Genomic DNA, 23,440 nt, shown 5'->3' with positions numbered 1-23,440 from the left:
CCTGATAACCTGCGTTTAAAAAAAAGGCATGGCAAGTCACAGAAGAACCCATTTGAGGAAAGAGTCGCCTCGGGGAGCTCATCCATTCCCAGATTGACCGGGGTCGGTCTGAATCAAGGTGGAGATGGCTGTTAGTCTACTTGTGCCCTACGATTGGCTGACAACCCGTTCAGATTGTACACCGCCAAATGCCTGAAGACAGCATCGTTGGGCTCCAGCACACCCGCGACCCTTGTGAGAAGCAGATCAGATAACGGATGGATGGATGCTTGATGTGACCTCTTCCTGTTCATGTCATCACATGTGACTACCAAGCAAAAATATTTTGGAGGAAGGATGTTTGACCTTAAAAACACACAAATTTGTTTTTTATTTTGTTTGCATACAAACATTATTGCACAAAAAAACAGCTCCTTATGTTGCCAACAGGCAACGTCAACAATTCTCATTGGGTAAAAGGCAAAGATTTACAATGAACCCCTGCTTATATCGCAGGTCATCTTTGGTGACCTCCACATGCGTACATTTTTTCAATGGGTTTTACAGATTCCAGGCCAGTACAAATGTAAAGTTTCAAACCTTCAGTGTAGTGGAGAGGAAGAGGCAGAGAAGGTTCCCAACTAAAATGCAGGATAGCCCAGTTTCCAAGGAGCATCGTATCGCTGTATACATTGTTGTATGAGTTGCTGCTCCAAGTGTGTTAAAGTAGCACAGTTGTTTGAAGGTTTATAAATACCATAACATTGATGCTAATTGTTGTTAGCTCACTCGTGGCATATCCCAAATGTAAGCATTAAGCTAGCTGCCTTTTTTTTTTTAATTTTAGGAAACTTCAACTGGGAGTGACCAAAAAACAGCTTGAAGCATGCTCGCCTCTCATTTTATTTAGAGAGTTTTGTTCTTCTCCTTTCGTCAAAGTGATGTTATACAATAGCCTCCCATTTCTAGACAGCTAGCATGTTAAACAAGTGTGTCAACAATTTTAAGTGCATTTTAATAAGTTTAAATATTTTTAAAGTATGTCGAAGGGATAAATACCCCCCAAAATTGCATGGTCTCTTAATGTTTTTTCATCTATCGCAAGTGGGTCTGTATTGTATCCCCCCGCAATAAACAGGGGTTCACTGTAATAATAACATGTACAAAAGTCTGTGCACTCTTAATTATCATCTCCTCCTCGTCCTCGTGCTCCTAACTCCATGGTGGGATCTCCTCTCCAAACTTGGCACGGTGGGTGGCGTTCTTTGCCTCAAACACGGCCTGCATGTACGCATGAGGTTACATAGTAACTGTGTCAAAATAGCACAACTCATGAACAACGCCCCCCCCAAAAAATCACATCAATTTGTGGCGTGAGAGAGAAAGTTGAGAGAGGGATGATTTTGTTTTGTACTTCATTTTCGAAATAAAGAGTTAATCAATCAGTGAAATAGTGTGATGTCACCTGGTTGTGCACGTAGGCCTCGCATGCGTAGCACCACACGGAGAGGTCGCAGAAACTCAGAACCATGGGATGATCAGATGTCGCACCGTGCATTAACATGTGCTCGTTCACGTAGCGGCCGCAGGCCACCTGAAATTGGGCACACGTATGACATTATAATTAACTTACACGTGTAAATTGTATTTGTGATATCACAACTTTTATCACGCAAACACGATGAGCTAAAAATCCGGACCCAGCCAATCGGAGCGGTATCCCTGATTTGCGTTAAAATCAATGCAGTGGGAGTGCACAAGTCCATGCACGACATTGGCAGGTAAACTTCAAGATTTCCCCTTGCGTATGATGTAGTCGGCTGTGACCAGGGCCATTGACTGGCTTTGTACCCACGACGTTCGCCTGTCTGTCACCTTGTAGCAGGTGAGGCAGATCCAGTTCTCTGCCTCTGAGGCACAGTCCTGACAGGGCTGGAAGACATTGATACCAGATGGGGGTAGGGGCTTAACGGCATCCAGGTGAGGACACCATGAAAGAGGGTCCACCACGTACATGGGGGACTGCAGAGAGGGAAACGGAGACACGCAACCACATTAGAAGTTCATCTGTGTAGGAAATTCCAAAACAGTAATTATGTCCGGACAGACCATCTCAACTCCACACGTCAGCTCCAGAGTTCCCTGAGGCTTGGACCAACCACACGCTCCCTCCGGCTCCGCCTCCTCTCCAGGGTCAACATCTGTTGGTGCGGCGACGATGACGACCTTCGCGAGATAACGAGATATAACTTAGTCAGGAAGTAAGAAAGAAAGGGTGACACAAACTCCATCAAGTACTAAAACATCTAGAGACAAGGTGGCGTTCTATTCCTTAATCCAACCCACCAAGCAAATTACATTATCACGAGTCCTGGAGTATTTGTTGCATTAATTTAATATCTATATATCCCTCAAATTGGTTAACTGAAAGGCATCAGTTATTTTTTTATGGAAGGTTTGTGTTTCATGTTCTTGTGTTTACTGTGGCAGTTTTCTGATAAAGTTGAGTTGAGCTTTTTTTTTTTTTTTTTTTAAATTTATTCATTTCATTAAAAAAATATTTATTATTAACTGAAAATTATTATAAGGATAAAAAATATGTACAATTAAATCAAGTATGAATAAAAAATAATTCACAAGTGATTATTTCATATACTTGCATCTATTATTATAATATATAAATTCAATTCAATACACTTTGTGTTGTCGTGTGGCAATACAAAAGGCATCAGAAGCAGCATTAAAGCAGAACACTAACAACATATTCCAGTTCCTGTCCACTAAAAATGTTCTGTGCTCGCTGCAAGAGTGCTATGTGCATTAAGTCAGTCAGTCAAAGTTTGGCACCGGGAGAGGTCATTGTTCAAGGGTTTGACTGCTTTGAGGACAAAGTCAGCTGTGTTTGGCGGCGTGGACATCGCAGCCTGCGACCTTATGGGAGGCACTCAAACACTGAATGTAGTGTGTGTGAGTGGTTGCGCAGGATACTGTGAGCAGAACGGAAGGTTTGTTGGTCGCAAAAACAAGACAGAGCTCTAACGGAGAGTCGAATGATTTTTTAGCAGACTTTGGAGATGATAAGTAGGCGTGTCCAATCTTGCAGGGTGATGGAATGAAACCAAGAGGTGAATGAGTCAAGTTAGAACACTCTCAATGAATGCACGATAGAATGCCAGGAGAATATTCTTATTGGCTAAATTATAATCCATATAAACTGTTATCCCATTGCCCATCAAATATTGTGCCCAAGTATCTGGACTCCTGTTTGTAGCAATCTGCTCTTTGGTCTTGGTTGAGTTCAGTTGGAGAGGAGCAACCTCACACCAGGTGATGAAATCCTACAGAACAGAGCTGCGGCGCAGGATGGGAGCAGAGATCAACGAGAACAGGCCTGTGTCATCAGCAAATTTCATCAGATGACAATTTGACTGAGTGGAATTGCAGTCAGCAGTGTAGAGAATGTAAAGCAGAGGCCATAGGACACATCCCTGTGAGGAGCCCCCAGAAGTGTGAAGAATGTTGGAAAAGGAGCCAATAACAAGCACAGTCTGTGATTGCTTGGTTTTAAAGTTCAGAATCTACATGGTGAGCTGGTGAGCCAGAGTGAATCGAGTTCATAACTTATTTGCAAGGATAAAATGAATTATTTTCCAAGTTTGAATTAACTGGTTGATAATTATAATTAAATTACAATTATTTTTTAATGAAATAATTTTATATTTGTCCTAACTACATAATTGGTTAATTATTTGAAATTGTTTCGCAATTTATAATAAAATTTTGTTAATTTTTTTTCGTTTTGCACACTGATTGACTGGCAACCATTGCATGGTGTATCATGCATCTCGTTCAAAGTCAACTGCGATAGGCTCCTGCTCACCCACCCGCGACAAATGACCTGGCTAAAGTGTCTGATCAAATGTTTGCCCACCACTGGCATAGAGAGACAAATTGCCCCTCACTGCCATGCTGGTTGCTTGTTGTCATGGCAACATTGATACTATGACACTATTAGCTTGTGAAGGCTTGAACTCACCTGTGGCTTTGAGCTCTCTGCGGCTTGGCTCTGCTCAGGTGATACTTCACGTGACTCGGCCCAGGATTGGTTCTGCTCAGGTGTCACTTCACTTGACTCCGCTTCCATGTCAGAAGGACGTGTGCTTTGAGTGATGTCCAAGATGGCCAATTCTTGCGTGAGCTGCTCCAAATTGTGGTCCACCTGCTTGGTCCAAACACCAAAAACAATCACAACTCTTACCATGCTACACATAAATATGAAGGTGTTTTAGTGTTTGTGCTATTACTGCGTTGCCCTCAAGTCCCATAAGTGGCAGGGGTGGTTTGTCTGGTCCCCTCGGTCTCGACCTCCGGCATTTCCCTTTTCCACTGTGCCTCCGATGAGGACTCGGGGAAGGTATAGCTGCTCGCACCGATTCTGGGACTAAGAGCAAAAGTAGAGTGAAATGAAACCAAGGTTGGGGAAACAGATAGACAACAGAAACAGAGGCATGAGCCAGCTCATCTGAGATGAGGTTGAAAAAGTAGTTAAAATGTGGAGGTAAATACAATACTTCTTAAAATTCGTGAAATAATAAAGAAGCCAGACATGCAGTCTTGCAGGGTTTCTGCAGGTATCAGCAAATCTAATTGAGTGCACAAAGTACATATGTACATACAGGGGTGAGCTGGCCATCGAAAATTTCGGGAAAATGTGCTTCTTTTACCAAAAAACGCCGGCCTATTTCCGTGCAGGTCTAAACGTGTGACGGATTCCCCCTGGCTGCGATTAAGTTTCAGAGTTATGTCCGCTGTACAAACCCCCGTCTCCTGTCCTCGATTACGTTTAGACGCAGTAGATAATGCACGCCCCCCCCATAACATCAATGATGTTATGCAAGTTATCTTCTAGAGTTTCTGAATAAAATACACCTGAAGTCCAAAGATCAAGTTATAGGAGCCGGGCAAACACTCGTCTCTTGGCTCTCAAAGTATTCTGGGAGTGCTTTAATGCCATTTAAGGCTTTACTTTACACAAAATCCATTAAATTACTTTTAATGCTTTGACATGACATGCGGAAACCTTAGTTCACAAAATTTTAGGTTAAATTCTTGATGTGGGAGTTGTTTTTTGGTAGTTAGTCCATGTATCATAATAAATGGCTTTGGATATGTACCAGCGACACCTGCAGGATCCCCATACTCACTGTTTATCCGCAGCGACTTCCAGTAGGGGGCGTGGTGCCGGATGACCTCATTGATGGCTGCCACGGCAGTGTTCTGAGGTGGGGGCAGGGCCGTTGCCACGGAAGGAGGAGGGTCGCCAAGCAGCACGCTCGTGCACATGGCCATGGAGTCGGAGATGGATGTCAAGTTGTAACCACCCTGTGACGTGACATGACAGGTTGCTCATAACATTGTTTGACACTTAGCATTAGGGCTGGGCGATTATTCCATTTTATCGATTAATTCACATTTACTTGTCAGGATGATTATGATTATTGTAATTTTTATTTTTCAAGGAACATCCTCGCTAAAATGCACTGCTTAGACTAACAACATGGCTGTGAACAGAGACACAATTGTTCACTCTGTTTAGTGAGTAGTTATGTTCATTAGGATTTACATCCATTTTGACAAAAGGGAGTTTTCCAAAAACAAAGTATTTTTTTTTATCATCCATAAACAATATATTTACTCATAATATTCATATCTAAGTATATGCAATTTAATGCAGTCTTAGGCCTGTTTGATAGGGACAGAAATAAAGCAAGCCCAAGAAGGGAGAAGAAAAAAAGCAACACGTGTTTTGAATAATGTCTCGCTCTTTCTGTGTCAGTGGTGGGGGAAAACAAATCGATTAAAATGAGAAATCTGGTTTTGGGGGGGGGGGGAAGGGAGATTTTATTTAAAGTCCATTTCATCAGCATCATCACTCACCTCCAGTATGAGTAAGACTCGCCCACAAGCCAACGACATCAGCATGTGTGTGAGGTGGGCGTAGCACTCCGGGGTCACGCGGTATCCCCCCAGAGGGTCTCCCCGCGCAGCATCGAATCCCGCCGACACTAACACCAGACCTGGATTGAACTGTGAAGCAAGGCAAGATTATTTACTATATATAACCTTACACACGCAACACAAATCTACACGTATGCTGTCGTGCTTTACAGAGGCAAAGAAATAATGAATAAAAACAAGCTGAAATGTAACAATGAAAAGTGTGCCGGTGTGTGACTTTTTGTGTAATTACACATTGTAAAACCAGTTCATTTCTATATATTGTCTTTTATTTGTTACTATATTGATATTTTACAATACAGAGCATATTCTCATTTTTGCGGGGTTGGGATGGATTAAAGACATCAATTTAATTGGGGAAAATGGATTGCGCATGCATCATGAGAGTGTGTGCGTGTGTGAGGGATCACCTCAGTGGCAATCGGCATGACAACGTGGTGGAAGGCGGCAAGATATTCAGCGTCACCCATCCTCCCGCCGCTCCACGCCACGTTGACGTTGAAGCCCGTCCCCTGAGCCACTCCCACCCGGTCCGGGGCGGCATCTTCTGAAGACGGGAAGAAGTTCCCGTTGTCATAGCGATGGAGGGAGATGTAGAGGACGCTGCAGACAGGAAACCGAACAAACGATGACCTGACTGGTTAGGTGATACACGCCAGTCACATGACATCTTACCTATTGTCATCTTCAAACATGTGCTGTGTGCCGTTGCCGTGGTGAACATCCCAGTCCAAGATTAAGACTCGTACAGGTGCATGCGGCGAAGTCTTCTGTGCGTAGCGAGCAGTGAGTGCTGCAGTGTTGAAGAAACAAAATCCACATGCAGAGTCTCTTTCAGCGTGATGACCAGGGGGCCGCACGATAGCCACACCGCTCCTCACCTACACATACGCACACACAGGATGAATTTCAATATGAATGTGAATGTAAACGACATGTACTCTTAGGCAATCATATCCATGTCCTAAAGCGTTTTTTGCAAACTTCTTTTAAGGGGATGTCACAGAATTTGGCTGAGTAATCCCAGGGAGAAACTAGAGAATTTGGAAAGAGGAGCTTCAGGACACATAGCCGAGAAACATAACTTTTTAATCTCAAGAGACAATGTCCAGGACAAACAAAGCTACAGACAGATGAAACAGAGCTCAAGTCGTGAATTTCATATTCACTCTCTTGGCAAGTGGAACTTTTTTTTTTTTGTGTGTGCTTATAAAACGACAATTTGCTTCATCCCGGACCTGATGGTGTATTTGTTTATACTTAGTTTTCAGGCTGTTTATTAAGTTGAGGGACAGCTTAATAAACAGGCAAAACAGTATACCAGTGGTGAGCACAAGCGTGGGCAAACTACGGCCTGGGGGCCACATGCGGCCCATTAAACGTTTTAATCCAGCCCGCCAAACTTGAAAAAAAAAAAATTAATAAACCTTGTTAATGTTTTATTTTCTAAATACTCTGGTGTGTCAAACACAGATATTTTGTTGTAATGCTTTTGTTCGTTTTCATTTGAAATTAAAAGTATTTTTTTTTCCGATGAGGTGAGGTTACCAAAACACTCCATCCATCTGCTCCTGGGCTGGCCCCTCTGTCAAATTTTAGAACCCATTGTGGCCCACATATCAAAAAGTTTGGGTTAGCAAGTTTGTCACACCGTTCCGAGGTTGTGTTCATGGGTCCTTTCAAACAACTAGGAATGTGATTAGCTGGTATCTTGTAGTCGAGGTCTGCTTGATATCGAAACCTCAGCTGGATTTTGGCTAACAAGCCCATGGTGCTGATATATGAGTGTGTGTTTTAAATTGTGTTGTGATCGGTACCTGTCCAGTCATGATGTGGTCCACAGCATTGAAGCAACAGCCGGCAGCAAGCAAGGCTGACTGGAAACTCTGATTGTTAATGTAGATGGAGTTGAATTCTTCTCCCAGTTTGTGCAGATCTCTGCTTTTCATCGTGGCGGTAGACTTCATCCGCTGGATGTGCTCCGCGCTAAACAAACATGCATTTGCACAAAGTCATGCTTTTTTTTTTTTTTAACCATTTAGTGCGACTTCACAAACGAGACGCCACAAATCTTGCTGTCATCCCCTTTGTAACCTTGACATAACACCACTGGGAACTGTGCTCCCTGGTCACTTGGGCCTCTCTTCACTCTCACAAATTTAGCAGTCCAAGTTTTATCTATAAAAAACTCACTCAATTTATGCGCACTATTTTTACCACCAACCGCACACGCCACTCCAGCAGTTTTAGCAATATCTTTGTTTCCAAAATCTGCACTACATTTGGATGATTAACATGTTCTGCAATACGTCACTCGCCCAAGTATCGATTAATGGTTAGTGAAGAAGAGTACATTATTGCCGCACCTGCTTTAAAACTTTTATTCGCTGTGCGGTATGTAGCGTAATATTTAAGTATGTAATGATGCACAATTAATTTTTTCTGTATTTGTACCTTTTATTTCACTTTGTTTTACTCTGCTTTGCTTCCAGGATGGCATTACAAATGAATCTGTTCTTAAACAAACGTGAATTAAGATGAAGAAAAACTAAAAATCATGCTAGTCTAAATGAGATTTGCCATTGCCAGGCGACTATGTTCCCAGATAATGACTGGGGTGTGTAGATCCTGCCTCATGCTTCAATTAGGCTGGAATAAGTTGACCTATGATCTTGAACAAAATGTAGCAATAAATAAAAAAGACGGCTGGAGGCTTGCAAATAGGACTGCAATCGTGACCAGTCATAAAGCAGACAACTGGTTGAGGTTTTTCCCCTCTCTTAATGCCGAACAACAGATGCTGTCACATACGTGTGACACATGGCGAGCTCCTCCTCCGTGGCGAAGCGAGCTGGGATGCGCTGGCAACGTTCCACCAGTCCGAGCTGCTCATGCTTAGAGAAGATCTTGAAGATTCTTTGCGGCTGCTCAGGATGATGTCTGCAGAACAAAGTGGAGCACAGTGGACCACGTCAGTCATCCAGTCCAGTGCCGGTCACCCACAAAGAACCACCCACCCACCTGTCCCAAAGGTTCAGGTGTTCCATCATTCTCTCGTCGTACACCAGGCCTGTTGTCATGACAGAGGGACACGGCGGGCTCTCCTCATTGGTTGATAGTCTGAGGACATGACCTTCAGCAAGATGATCACCCTCTATAGGAGACAAATTGCAACTGAGATGCAAAATGAGGACATACAAGCTTGCAATACAACAACAGATTATTTAGAACAGTGATTGTCGACTCCTGTGCAGCATGAAAGGATCCAATTTCACCTAATTGGTCCTTACATTATTATTTACTGCAAATACTGCATCCTGGTTCATATATTCATGCCAGAGGTGTATATTGAAAGGGAGCACATTTAAATTCTCTTCCAGTAGTTGACAACAGATAGAATTAACCTGTGTACCTGTTGCCATTCATATGACATAATAATAGCTCATGTTCAACGAACAGGCCCAGATTTTGTACTGTCTCAGGACATTTGTGAGTAAATTAAGACAAGATGATCGTTATTTTGCTATATATATATATATATATATATCTTACCTTTTTGTATCACGTGCCATGAATTTTTTATAATGTAAAATATGTGCCTTGGCTCAGTAAAGATTGGGAAACACTATTTTCGAATGACATAAGCTAAAGCATACAGAAACTAGGAAGTGGCACTGCCGCAAAGTTCCATGATTGTGTGTGTGTTTACCCAAAACTTGCAGCGAGGTCCAAAATGGATACAAAGCTGAGATGGTCTCAGAGATGGACTTGAGGGCACTGACACACAGAGACAAGTAACTTTTTTTTAAATTCAAACTCAGTTAGCATCCAGTTAGCCTCATATTAGCTGAAGCCCGTCAGTCGCAGAGATCAAGAATTGATAATGTTAAAATGAATAACAATAGATGAGGTGAAAAATTACCACAGCAACCACTGCGTTCCTAGTGTAATTCAAAAGCACAGTACTATAACTTCAAATAAATGACAGTACAAAAGGTCTCACAGGGTCGACTAAGACAAATTGCAAGGCAAAATTCCTGAGTGCCATCGTGTATTTGTGCGTGTGTCACAGGTACCAGTCAGAAGGAGCAGAGGATGGAGCCATTGGGGCACAGGCTCCCCCAAGTAATGCACGAACACAAGCGGCAGCACCCTTTGCTGTTGCCTGTAGGTTGTAACCTCCCTAAATACACACATACATGTACAGATAAATAAAATAAAAATCACTAAAATCGAAATGCAAGCCCTTTTATACAATCACATGAAGCCTTGACTCGCGCCAATGACAACCCTAACTTTTAAGTGTTTAGCCCGAGTTTGTTGGCATTCACGAGAAGAACAAAGAAAACATCTTCATGAGGCTAAATGACAATTCTGAACAATTTGCTGAATTGAAACAAAAAACGGCTAAATGATAAGGCTTGGCAAAGATACATACTTTTTAATTTAACAATATTATGTTCATATATGCAGGCGGCCATTATGCTGGCGTTGTTTTCATGAATGCATTTTTTCTTTTTTTTTTTACCTCAAGAGCCAGAACAAGTTGACCTTCTGCCAAAGACATTAGCATGTGTGTCAGTGTCTGGAAACACTCAGGACTCACGCACATCTGGCCCTGAAAACAAACATGCACAAACAGACACAAACATGTTGGGTGTGGCAAGATCATTTTGGATTTTGAATTTTTCAGTTTATTCCACATAACATTATTTCGTCTTTCTATTGGCGTCCAGTGAAAGCTTTACTTAACATTTGTCATGATCCGCGTCGGGCATGACAGGGTTTGTTATTGTTTTTGTGTGCATGCGGTCTTGTTATTGTTTCGATCAGCTGAGTAGGGGCGTTTCCCCTCAGCACCTCGCCCTCACCAGCCACGCACCTGCTCCCCATTAACCTCACACACCTGATGCCCATCCGCACTCTTAACGACTGGACTATATGAACACCTCATTCCAACAGATCATTGTCGGAACATTGCTTCCCCTCGCGGACTCTCGCTCTCTCGCTCTCTCGCTCTCTCGCTCTCTCGCTCTCTCGCTCTCTCGCTCTCTCGCTCGCGCTCTCTCGCGCTCTCTCGCGCTCTCTCGCGCTCTCTCGCGCTCTCTCGCGCTCTCTCGCGCTCTCTCGCGCTCTCTCGCGCTCTCTCGCGCTCTCTCGCACTCTCTCGCCCCTCGTATTTTTTTTTTTTAGAATTAGAATTAGAAATCCCTTTATTGTCATTGTACTCAAGTGTGCAACGAGATTAGAGATTTGTCACGGTCCTTGGTCCCCGCTATTCTGTTCAGTGTAGTCACGTTTAGTTTGTCTCTGTTATGTTTGCACCTGGCCTCGTTTGTTTGTTTCTCCCAGCACCTTGTTTGTCCATTGTAGTTCACTCATTAAAATCCTCTTAGGTTACCCCTTGCCTGGCTTCCCCGCTCCCTCGCATTTTGGGTCCACCTCCGCCTCGCCGTACGGCGATCGTGACAACGCCTCCTCCTCGCCCCCCGGCGATCCAACCCTGACAACATTTCCATTCTACAACCAGTACAGTATCGAATGATCGTCTATCTAGTCAAACTTATGTTGCCAGAGAAAGCTAGTTAACTGCATTTGCGGGCAGCTTATTGTAAACTATGTTCCAAAACGTGACAAAAAATTGACACAGTTAGCTGGAGTGCTGCATTTGTTGCCATGGTTTCCATGTACAAGAGAGCCAGCAATGATGTCATTAGCACACAACTGATCTCGTACCTTGGGATCCCCCAGTGCGGCATCAAAACCAGCAGAGATGAGAACCAGCTCCGGCTGAAACTGAAACACGCACACGGGTAAAAGTTTGAATATGACTGGGAAACAACTTGGACACAACAAAATGAAGTGTGATGTGTGCAGTTATCCGGATAGGATGCATTTAGAATTACTTCATAGGCGACAGGAAGTAGCAGTTGTTGGAAAGCACACACGTAGTCTGCATCGCTTTTTCCTGCCTGAACAAGGAGACAAAAGAGGTGTGAGTAAACTTGCATTTCTATATATGGGGGTGGAGTGCAGGCACAATCACAATGATTCCCAACCACAGTGCACATTAATGACTCGAAAGTTCATCTGGCGTGCAATGGAAAATTATCCAATTACACTTTATCGGTGCGAAAATTATCAATTGACAACACAGTCAATTTTGTAGACTGCATTTTACTCTTAAAAAAAACTATATATAGTCCCAGTCTAAACAGTGACATTGACACTTGGAAGAGAGTAAAATATTCAGAGTAGTGGATTAATGGTACTCCAACTGATAAAAATCAACTCCTAAATCCTATTTGATGAGAACGCGTTACTCACCCATATTTTACCCTGATGAGAGCCTCATGTTGATCCATTTTGCAGATTTACTCACGCTCTAGTGGCCGGGGGAGGCAATTGCACTCCAAAATGTTTAAATAAAACTCAGAGGAAAAATATTGTGACTCTGTACCAATTTTACTGTGTTGTATGCACTTGTTGACTTTTTTTTTTCAATCATTGAATTTTGGCAGTAATGTTAACAACAGTTTTCTGTGGTGTGTCAAATTTACAATACATTTCTTGTCACGTCACAGTCCTCAAAAAGATCATTAAACATTGATGCTTCACCCACATAGGTGTGACGGGCAAATTTTCTCATACACTAAAAATACTTTTGAGTAATATTTTTGGGGGATATTTGACTCTTTTCCAAGTGTATTTTTATTTTATAATTTTCACTCTGTTTACACGCTGACCAAATAATGGTCTTTTTAGAATAAATATACTCTACGAAATTTACCAAGTACAAATAACGTAACCTTTTTCATTTTTCTGCCAGGGACAAATAGGGACAGGCAGAACAATGAAATAATAATAATAATAATAATAATAATAATAATAATATTGCCTTTATTAGTCCCACAATGGGGAAATTCGAGATTCGAACCCAGGCCTCCTGGGGAGACTGGGTCCTGAACGCGGCGGCGCCTTAGACCACTCGGCCATCCTGGCAGCCACTCGGCCATCCTGGCAGCTCTTCCACCAAATGGCAGAAGGTACAATTAACTGCGTATCAATCAGCGCTTGAGAATAATTGACATGACTGACCGCACTCCAGGCCAGGTTGATGTTTCGTCCTTCGGCGGGGGCGCCGCCCACAAATGTGTTGTCAGATTCTGGCAGGTGAGGCCAGTATGCACCCTTCTCGAACCTGTGCACGCTCATGTACAACACGCTGATGCATGCACACACATTTGAAAACAGTCCAACAGAGCAACGTTTTTGTTATTTTTGTGGTTTTTAAAAGAGGCAGACGTCACCTGGGGTCTTCCTGGAAAACATATTGGATTCCTTGACCATGATGAACGTCCCAGTCCACAATCAACACCCTGACACAGACACACAAAATTGAACATGCTCAGTCAGTGGCTCACTTTTTCGAAAATTTAAGTTCTTGCATCACAGCTAGGAAGTAACAGAGTCGTTTCCCACTGGTTGATCTATTGCTGTAAACACTTTGCAATCACTCCGCCAGCCCTGTTCCTACTGGATGCACCCTCTGTCGTCGCTGTGATGCCATCCTCAAATTGAGCATGACCACCTTGCGCATCACGTCATGACACGGCGTTACATCTTTGAGCCCTTATAGCCACATACGTAATGCATGCGTTGGTCAACAGCATGTTGCACATTGCTAAGTGCAGTGTGAAAGATGTCTTATATGTCCTCATTGTGTTTAAATTACTTCTCAAGTAGAAGACATCTTTTCTGCACATGAGTTCTTAATACGCGTCAAAATGTTTGGCGTCTACATGTCCTAAGTGTGTGTCCACGCCTTTGTTTTGTGTCCAAATGTTCTTTGTGTCTGAATGTCCTCACTTTTGTGTGCAAATGTTTTTTTTCCACTGTGCCCACGTTAGGCGTGGAATGGTTGAAAAAATCCACAGTTGGATTCGTATGTCCGTTTTGTGCTCACGGTTTTCGGTTCAGTGTGTGTTGACTCTCATTCAAAAAAAATACAAATAATTAATTATGCCGTGTTGAAGATGACACCTGACAGCCTTGTAGGTTTAGGTTAAAAGTGAAAGTATAAGTTTACAGCATTATGAATTACAATTATTGTGATTGTATAATTATTTAAATTATTATTTTATTTTTCTAACTATCCCAGTGGCATATTGTGGCAGGCATGGGCCGAAAAAGTCAAGGTTTATAAATGCTATATTGGGACCAGTAACGAGCGCTTCTTTTTTTCTTTTTAGAGGGGACGTCTAAGAAGGGCACATTGTGATTAGCTACTTGCATAGTTGAGTAAACGAGCCGCCGCCGCTTTGACGTTAATTGCCTCCAATTGACTTTTTTTCTTCTTACCACTTTGCAGAGAGGGGCAGAGAGAACAGATGCGCAGGGAGAAGGAGTGAGGAAGTAAGCCCAAAGTGACTGCAAACACGAATGCGGTTGTGCTCTGATCAATGTTCATTGTACTGGGAAAAAAAATAAAGTGGTGCAAGCGGGTACTGGTTAGCCCCAAGGACAATATCGCTACTCTGGTCTGTTCTAAAAAGAGCTAACCAGTGACGGAACACGGTGACTTACTAAGAAAAATTAAAGCACAAGAAGAATGTTAACGTTTATTTCTTGAAACTTAACATGGTATATGTTTCTTCTGGACAAAATATTCTATAATTTAATAGTTTGTTTAAAAATGGATTAAAGATTGTTTTCGATTGATTTTTTTTATAACTATAGATGCTGGATAAAAGGTCATTTTAAAACTGTAATTTTAATACCATGAGACTGGAATATTTTAGCTTTCGGTTATTGTCAAAGTCTATCGGCCCGTGCCTAAACATAAAAAAATAAATGATCATTAATTGGAAGGCAAACGGTACTAACAACCTGTGTATCCACCGGTTTTCATTCAAATTACAGAATACGTCATGACTCTCTGCAAGTATATCAGCTTTGCGTTCAATTTAAAAAGCCCAGATTTCACACTAAATACATACGCGACTAAAGTGAGACAAGATTATCATTTCAGAATTTTGTTTGGGTTTTTTTGTTGTCTGTTTTTTCTTATGTGGAATAGGTGCCTTGACTTTGCACGTTGGAAAACACTGATCTTACCCAGAAGAACCAAACTGAAACCGTTCAACCGGACGGTTTGGACAGTTTTCAAAAACTGTTCCACCCCTACTTCATAAAAAAAAAAATGTGTCTAAATGTTTTCACTTTGTCTCTTAACAGCCACATTTTCATGTTGAAGACACACCTTTTAACTTTGTGTTTTTTCTGAGCATAACGAGCTGCAATGGCCACGTTGTTGAAAATACAAAAACCATTGGCCTCGTTTGACTGGGCGTGATGTCCTGGAGGCCTGAAACATTCACATTCACACACACACACACACACACACACACACACCCCACATCCATGTTAACTGTTGGTTATTGGGGGAGGCCTGAACATCTCATCACAGCCTTCAGATTATACCTGATGATAGCAAAGCCGTTCCTCAGTTTAGACATCAACACCTCGTCTACCATCTGGAGCAATGAACCCACCGCCAATATGGCGACCTGGAAGGTCTCCTGCAACATGCACACAACTGATAGGCTTGTGTGTGCGTGTGCGTGCGTGCGTGTGTGTGTGTGTGTTCACTCGTGTTCTTACGGGATGGATATAAATAGAATCATATTTGTCAGAAAATTGATGCAGTTCTGTTTCAGACATCATCTGTGTGGACTTAATCAGCTCGATGTAGTGCTTCCTGTAGGGAGGAAGCGTGCCAGCGCACACCTGATCAGAAAAGATGTAAAACATGAAGATGTTTCATGTTTGGGTGGACTCACGTGTGCACGAGAAGCAGCTCTTCATCAGTGGCTGCTCTGGGCTGAAACACACACAGGAGCATGTACACGCATACACGTCATTCTTCTGCTTCAGCATAAAATTAGGAAGGTCAAACAGTCACACGTCTCACCTGCACTTGAGAGCAGCGAGACAACAGCTCTTGTCTCTCCAGCTCCTCCATGATGGAAGTCACTCTGGCTGGACTTTCTACATGGCTGAAGAGAGAGGCCAATCGTTAATGGGGTCATGTGACATACAATACATGCATGCAGTCATACAGTTATATTACATAAATCTATATCAGTCCTTCTCAAATAGTGGGGCGGGGCCCCTGGGCTATGTGGGTATGTTAATAATGGTACTCTTTGTTGAAAGTTGATCTATATTTCTACATTCATCTTATCTTTCTAAGATAATGTTATACAATGTTATGCAAAGGTATACTTTTTTTTAAAAACAAATAAATTCACAGTGATTTGGGTGTGTGCAAAATGTTATCTTCTTCCTAGGTCGGTGTAACAGAAAATTTATTTAATTAGCTAAGAATACATTGAGTGTACCTATTTTGCCACATGGAAAAAAATATATATTTCATTGAAAAAAAAATATTTTATTGTATGTACTCAAGGGGAATGTTTCTTCAGAATAATATGGCTACTATGAAAACTCAAAAGTAATCCTCCTTATAATGACTTGAGTAAGCATATATACAGCAAGTATAGAGTGAAGTCACACAATTCAACCTAAAAATTGATTAAGTAAATGTGCATTACTACCTACCTAAGGTCATGTGACACATATACACATTCGAGATGGAGACTTGTAACTCGGACTCGGGAGAGACTTGAGTCGCTATTTTTTGAGACTTGCAACTCGTTCATAGACTCGTCAAGTAAAAAGTCGAGACTTGACTTCTGGGAGTCGTGAGCATTACGAGCCTCTATGGTGTGGCTTGCTAACATTTTTTCTCCTTACTCCAAATGTGCGTGTGTGCGGCTCAGTGGCAAACAAGTTAAAGGGGCAGGGGGAAGTAACGGGATTGGGCCTTGGGTTTGGCCTGAGAGACTTGTACCCATCTCTGAGGTACACTGAGGTACATAGTCATGTCAGGTGAGCTTACTTGGAGTCCCACAGGTTCTGATGACGAGTGAAGGTCTCAGAGTAGACCAAACCTGTCCCATTGGCAGACGACTTGCTGGACAGGTCCTACACACACACACATACACACACACACCCCCGCACACCCCCCCCCACACACACTTTTACATTATAGCCAGGCTATTGCTTACTCCTTTCCATAGAGTTTTACTGCAAAGTGATTGGTTCCGCTCACCAGATGCTGCAGTTGGACCTGCAGGTCCTCGTCTCGCTCCTCTCTGCTCCTCAACATTCTCCCTTTCTTCTTTGCCTCCTGCAGGCTAGCACCTTTCTTCCTACGCTCGTTTCCTGGAACCGTCCCTCCCTGCACTCGCACATACACACACGTGCCTGTTGTGTTAACTGCATTACCAATAAAACCACTCGTCAAACTTTAACGAGATGAGAGTTATTCGAGAGCCTATCTGATTGACAGGTTAATATATCACCCATCTTTTTTCAAAGTCTTTAATCAGACATCGAGTGAGCAAATGTTCACATGAGCTACCTGAGGGGACAGACGAGGAGACCTCCTCACTGACTTTAGTCCACATGATGATGCAGATGATGGACAATCATCTGCTCCAGACGACATCTCAGACTAATTTGAACACAACAACCCATCATTTTTTATTCAGTACATACATATAACTATAATTTGCTTATCAAGTTGATTTAATAGCTACACTCAAATAAAACAACGCCGGCCGACTAGGGCCCGACCGATTATCAGTTTATAATCATGCTTAGTGAGTATAATTAATTGTTAAGCTGTATTGTTAAAATTGCCTCCCGTTTCGTTTCAGTATTTTACAGAAAGAATCGTATTCAAGGATCAAATAAAGTTATTGGAACAGTCTTTGACTCAAAATTCACCTCGTATTTTTTATTCCACACAAGATTCCACTCAAGTAAATATCTGAACAAGCTTTGCAGAAATTTTATGTGGAAAATGGGATTAATTATATAAAAAATTGTAATCAATTGCCAAAACTAACTTTTTAAAAATGATCAGCAAATTAATCGGTTATGCCATTTTTTCCTGCCAAATATCTGAATCAGCATGCACAAGTTCAGTTTTGAGCTCACATCTCAAACTCCTGCACTATGTTTTCTGAGAACATCCCATTACCGATGCAGTCATTATTTTATGCCACAATAAATCGCAGTCGCACATCCATTTCAATCGCTCAATTCCCACAAGCGGCAACACAAAGAGCTGCTACCTGCTACAACTCACGCACTGGCACGCCACACACTGACTGGCAAACTTGAGCCAACATTTAGATGAAATGTCCCTTTGATTTTTTTTTAAACATCTTTTTATCTTTGCTGATGTCACAACCGCTAATCACCAGACCCGCCCCTAAGAGCCAACTCTCAGCTCAGATATTCCAGTATTTATTAGCATGTCATGCGCACGTTGCGCCTACTTTATGTCCACGAATAAGTATGCACGTTATTGCTATATTTATTGAAACAATTCAACATTTTTCCCCTCCCCGTGTAATTTTTGGAGGTTGTATTAGGGCCAGATTTAGTATGAATAATAATGCAATTGAGGGCCGCATTTAAACATGTAGATCTTAGAACAGGCATTCATATTAATTGAAAAACAATAATAACGATATGAGCGGACTTACAATTATTTCTCTGCGTTTTGTTTTTACTCCAGGACCCCAAGGAAACGTCGCACAAGAAAGACGTCACAACAGCGGCGTGGCCTCTCCCGTGACGTCATTATTGCGCCCCGAGTGTGAGCCTGCGAAAACAAACCAACGGCGATGATGGTACCTCCAACTAGCTCTAAAACAAACGTAAATCCTCACGGTACGGTGCATTCGAAGGTGCTGCAGTATGAAAGGTTTATTGACGAAGTGCTGAAGAAAGATTTACAGTAAGGATTACTGTGACTTGACGACGTGCACTTGTTTTGTAGTTGTACTATCGAAGCTGATACACACTTAATACTGAACGTTGTATCTTTGATAAAGACATTTTCTTTCAGAATATTTCTTGCCATAGCGAAATTAGCTTGTTTTTGTTGTGGATATGCTTTGTGCGGTGAGCCAGCCCTCATCCAACCCTTCATACTGATTCATGAAGAGACAGAAATGCGTTTGACACCTTAGTGGGACAACCAGTGGACTTGATCTTTAGCCGTCTCTTCTTCAGCCTCACTTATATTCTTTAGAACTTCCTCTTCTTCTAATGCAAAGTGTGGAATAGAACTTAATCAACTCGTGTATGAGGGCGCATGAACACAACCAAACAAAAATACTCACCACATTTCCAGCAATCCAAAAATTTAAGTAAGTTCCAAACGCAACTAACACAAATCTCATTTGTGCGTTCTTCCTATAAAGTCACCAATGGCAAGTACAACCGTGTACCCTCGACGCACACAAAAAGCTGATGCCCATAGAGATGCCATTGCATTATTGCATGCAGCATTTCATCACCATTCTTCCAAAACACACAGCAGTTAATATTGTGCCATGTCAAATAAAATGAATGAACACAAATATTTCCTGCCCCCCTATGTCAACAACATCTAAAAATTGGTAAATTTGTCGTGTTCTAATATTTCTACTCGGTTTACTTTTTTGGCTTTGTCGTAATGGTGGTTTGTTGAGATGTGCTAACTATGTTAATTCGGCTTCCTTTTAGAAATCAGTGGAGCTTGCTGACAGACACATTTGCAGAAAGACAGTAGTTGGATAACTAAATAATGTCTTAGTTGTTTAATTTAACACTACAACCCGCAGTACGGACACGGCTAACACTGGCATTAGCAAGTTGAACTCTAATTTGTGCACCACATCTCCATCCGGAGGTGTTTAATAGGGTGTCCCGATACATCTGTTTGACTTTCGATACGATATGAGCAGGAATGATAAGTGCTGTAATTGATTTTTATTTTTTTACTATGAAATGTTAGAAGAGACATCATCACGTAATACTATTAAACTGAATAGCAATCGTTAGCAACGGTATCTGAGAATATATGACCCATTTATTCCAATTATGGGCTGCATCTGACTATTAAATGGATACATTAAGTGCCGTAACAATGTAACTTCAATACATTTAATTGCTTTTGAATTGCTCCAGATATGTTGAAAGAAATTAATACAACAAAACAATCTCTATGTTTATTTTTAGATTCCTCAATTTTTTTTTGTCTTATGGCTGCATAATATGCATGGTTTTTCCATGCTGGAGGAAGCCCGAGCTCCCCCAATTCAAATCCAAATCCCAAATGGGAAGGAGACATACTGCTGACCACTTATGATCCATGCAGCAGAGACAGACAGACTTATAGACAGACTGATAGATAGACAGACTGATAGACAGACAGACTGATAGATAGATAGATTTCCTAAGGCTAGTGCCTACATCATGCAGTACGTTGTAGTCGAGGTTTGCTTTCTGATTATTTTTTCTCAAAATATTTTATCGAAGGCATTTATATTAATATTGAGCATGTGTCTATCACGATACATATTTATATTGAATTATTATATATTATCTTTAAAAATGTCAAAAGAGCTAATATCGCAATATCAATCGGTCAGGCCATATGTTTAACACTCATTGTGTGTCGTTTTCAGAAAAGTGATGGAGCAACGAGATGCTATTTATGAACAAATCTCTCATTACCTGCAGTTGAAGAACACCTTGCAGGCTCTGCAGGTACACACACGCCCACACACACTCAGTGTGCTCTATCTTACCTACGGTGGGTGCGTGCGTCTATGTGTGTATACAGGAGACTGATTCTCACCGCCTCAAGGCAGATGTTGACCTGGGTTGTAACTTCTACGTTCAGGCTGAAGTGTAAGCTCATACATTGCTCCCACATACTTCTGTATGAGCATATCTTCGCACCCTTACACAAGCACAGTACAATTCAACGGCTGACTTAAAAAAATACATATATCTGGTATTGTTGCTTGTCCTCGTCTCCCCAGGGAGGACTCATCCAGGATCTTTGTGTTGGTGGGCTTCGGCTTCTTTGTAGAGATGGACCATGCTGAAGCTTTGAACTTCATTGAGAAGAAGACAAGCCAACTAACAGCGTCAGTGAAGACTCACACTATTTCTTTTGAAATAAGAGATGGGAGGTTTAGCTGACAAAAATCCAATTTGACTGTAAACATTTTATAAAGTTCCAACATAGTGCTGGCTTAGCTCGGTCAGGTTTCCCAACGTACGATGCTGCCCATGCTGATTTTGCTTTTGTGTTGTATGTGTTAGCTTCACAGATCAGCTGACCAAAGACTGTGCCAAAATTAAAGCAAACATCCGCCTGGTGCTGGAGGTCAGTTTCATTGTCCTCATGGTACACACAGAAAAACTACAAGAAGAGATTTCATAAGATCAAGTCTGTCCTGTTTGGCTGGATCTGGATGCGTTTTTCTTTTTTCTGCAACAGTTTTTCTTGTAACAGGGGAGTTTGATGGACAGCAATCCCTCGTTTTTCGTGGTCAATGTGGGCCAGAACCGCCTGCGAAAAGTTAAAAACATCATAGTAGAGGTTGAATTTATTTTGTTTTTTCATTATTTTAAATTTAAATTTTTTATTTTGGTGGGGATTTGCACCTCTATTGCGAGGAAATGAACTACTTATGTGCACTTTGTGTCATGTCTTATCTGTTTTCTTTAATATGTCATCAATATATGCAAATACAATGCGTTATGATTAGGTTTTTGCAAGGTTAATTGTTAGTAGGTTGATGTATATATAAACTTTAATCCATAAGAGTGAGCTCGACTCGTTTAAAATTTTTTTTTTTTTTTTTACCAAGGCCATTCATTGGCTACGCCTACACCAGTCAACCAAAAAGGATGCGTCCAGGATAATAGTTTGTTGCTACCAAAGTATTAGATGTTGATTATTTAAAAATGGAAACCATTTGGCCGTTCATTAAGTGCACGCATGTTTTTTTGTCGTCTGTAGTTAGAATTGTTCTTGAACCAAGCAAAAAAAATATGTAAATTAAATAAATAAAGAACTGTGTGATCGAACCCTTGCCATTTAAGGCAGTTTGCAACCAAGCCTTACTTAACACGCATTGAGAAAACTGCAAATAATTAACCCCCCCATGCTTAAAATTGCCTATACTAATATTTTAGAACTCCAAATAGGATCCCAATACATTTTCAAATATAATTTCGAACTCATCTTACAACATTACCCTTACAAGTAATGTCTCTGAGGTGATTCAATTTTTTTAAGAAATGCACTGGAACACCACCTCGCAACCACTTTGCAGGTGTTGTCGGCTTTTGTTGCCAGCTTAGTTAGCGAGTTAAGGAGTTACATTGTGCATTTAAAAACAAAATTTAGAGTGCTTAGTACGTAGTAGTATTTTCATAGTGTCTGTATTTTTTCTCTTTTCATGTACTTTTTGGAGTCATTATACCCACGTCCTTGTTTGTGACCTCTTCCAAACATGAGTTCATGGGTTTGACCCTTCTTTTGGTCTCAACGGTTTTCAATTGGAATATATTTAGGGTTATGCTTCAACATTATATATTCCATGTTTACATTAGACACATACTGCTAAAACTACACTACTTGTGCTCATGTGGTGACTGTTAAGGTGCTATTGTGGAAATAAAGCAATTCTACATTTTGACCTCTAAATGGCATCGTAGAGTGAGTGAGTAAATGAATCATAATGAAGAATTGGCATATGTACTGGCACAATAGGCTGAAAGTGTTAAAGGCTTCACGGGACTTCATTTGTACAACACTTGACTTCTCAGTCCATAGCATTACAATTGGAGGGAAGTCTTAGGCTGGAACTCCATTGGGCACTGTTGACATTTTGCTACTGACTTGATGTCTTTCAGGGTCTGCGTGAACTTCAGGGTTTGACGGAGCTTCCAGAACGCAGCAGAAGAGAAATCTTCTAGATTTTTACTCGCTTTGGACTTGTGAGGAGAGACAAGGTCAAGCAGCCCACGATCAGGGGGAGCAATGTGAACATTTCGCGGCTGTTCTGCTGGAGTGACCCGATTTTGTGGATTGTCACATGGACAACCATGAGCAAGCAGAGAGATGCCCTGCTATGTCCACATCTGGATGGATTGAGTGCAGCTTGATGAGTGCAGCTTGATGAGTGCAGCTTTATGAAGAATTTCTCTGATATCCAAACACCGACAGTTGCCATGGTGACATGATGCTGAATTATTGTAGGGTCATAATGGACTGGAGAAACAATTGTTTCACGCTGTGTGGCATTTCATTCGATGAATTATTTTAATAAAAAATCTTCAAAATGTAAATAAAATGAGTCATTTTTTTTCTCAAAATTACTACCCAAATATTTTGTTTGTATGGAACTTGGGTGATGACATGGGTGTGTTTTATTATGTTGTGCACAAGTTATAATGTACAATATAAAGAAATACAAGATAAAATACGAGATAAATTAGGGGCACATGCACTGCG

At 41.4% G+C, this 23,440-nt stretch overlaps 2 protein-coding genes across 4 annotated transcripts; one reads left to right on the top strand and one right to left on the bottom strand.

The window, feature by feature from the left end:
• Nucleotides 1-351: 351 nt before the first annotated feature.
• hdac6 (histone deacetylase 6) lies at nucleotides 352-18,740 on the bottom strand. Of its 3 annotated transcripts, none has more exons than XM_088289542.1 (29): nucleotides 18,621-18,740; nucleotides 17,486-17,578; nucleotides 17,174-17,302; nucleotides 16,961-17,046; nucleotides 15,971-16,055; nucleotides 15,840-15,880; nucleotides 15,661-15,757; nucleotides 15,481-15,578; nucleotides 15,260-15,364; nucleotides 13,308-13,376; nucleotides 13,096-13,222; nucleotides 11,904-11,969; nucleotides 11,734-11,793; nucleotides 10,526-10,615; nucleotides 10,074-10,180; nucleotides 9,707-9,774; nucleotides 9,019-9,151; nucleotides 8,809-8,937; nucleotides 7,815-7,983; nucleotides 6,673-6,878; nucleotides 6,408-6,600; nucleotides 5,917-6,066; nucleotides 5,184-5,361; nucleotides 4,284-4,420; nucleotides 4,016-4,207; nucleotides 2,089-2,205; nucleotides 1,855-2,001; nucleotides 1,445-1,573; nucleotides 352-1,260 (listed from the first exon to the last, which is right to left on the bottom strand). In XM_088289542.1, exons 2-29 carry the CDS (start codon nucleotides 17,570-17,572, stop codon nucleotides 1,192-1,194), a joined length of 3,264 nt encoding a protein of 1,087 aa, XP_088145668.1. In that variant the 5' UTR covers nucleotides 17,573-17,578; nucleotides 18,621-18,740; the 3' UTR covers nucleotides 352-1,191. The 3 variants fall into 3 exon arrangements, with proteins under 3 accessions (XP_088145668.1, XP_088145669.1, XP_088145670.1); XM_088289543.1 differs by having other exon boundaries at nucleotides 4,016-4,201; XM_088289544.1 differs by having other exon boundaries at nucleotides 4,016-4,198.
• Nucleotides 18,691-23,279, top strand: uxt (ubiquitously-expressed, prefoldin-like chaperone). The gene is made up of 6 exons (XM_088289547.1): nucleotides 18,691-18,874; nucleotides 20,592-20,673; nucleotides 20,750-20,817; nucleotides 20,952-21,059; nucleotides 21,238-21,301; nucleotides 22,840-23,279. The coding sequence occupies exons 1-6, from the start codon at nucleotides 18,762-18,764 to the stop codon at nucleotides 22,900-22,902; spliced, it is 498 nt and encodes a 165-aa protein (XP_088145673.1). The 5' UTR covers nucleotides 18,691-18,761; the 3' UTR covers nucleotides 22,903-23,279.
• Nucleotides 23,280-23,440: the final 161 nt, after the last annotated feature.

Source organism: Idiotropiscis lumnitzeri, chromosome 3 (genome assembly GCF_059441095.1).
Source record: "Idiotropiscis lumnitzeri isolate Australia: NSW breed Sydney's pygmy pipehorse chromosome 3, RoL_Ilum_1.0, whole genome shotgun sequence".
NCBI lineage: Eukaryota > Metazoa > Chordata > Actinopteri > Syngnathiformes > Syngnathidae > Idiotropiscis > Idiotropiscis lumnitzeri.
The sequence above is the reverse complement of the archived record's forward strand: the minus strand, read 5'-3'. Positions and strand labels throughout refer to the sequence as shown.

Coding starts and splice junctions, on each gene's coding strand:
- hdac6 (XM_088289542.1), bottom strand. CDS start 17,572: ATGTCGTCTGGAGCAGATGATTGTCCATCATCTGCATCATCATGTGGA. Junction 10,616..11,733: donor CCGCACTGGGGGATCCCAAG/GTACGAGATCAG, acceptor GTTTGTTTTCAG/GGCCAGATGTGCGTGAGTCC. Junction 5,362..5,916: donor GAGTCTTACTCATACTGGAG/GTGAGTGATGAT, acceptor GTCACGTCACAG/GGTGGTTACAACTTGACATC.
- uxt (XM_088289547.1), top strand. CDS start 18,762: ATGATGGTACCTCCAACTAGCTCTAAAACAAACGTAAATCCTCACGGT. Junction 20,818..20,951: donor TTCTACGTTCAGGCTGAAGT/GTAAGCTCATAC, acceptor TCGTCTCCCCAG/GGAGGACTCATCCAGGATCT. Junction 21,060..21,237: donor AAGACAAGCCAACTAACAGC/GTCAGTGAAGAC, acceptor TGTATGTGTTAG/CTTCACAGATCAGCTGACCA.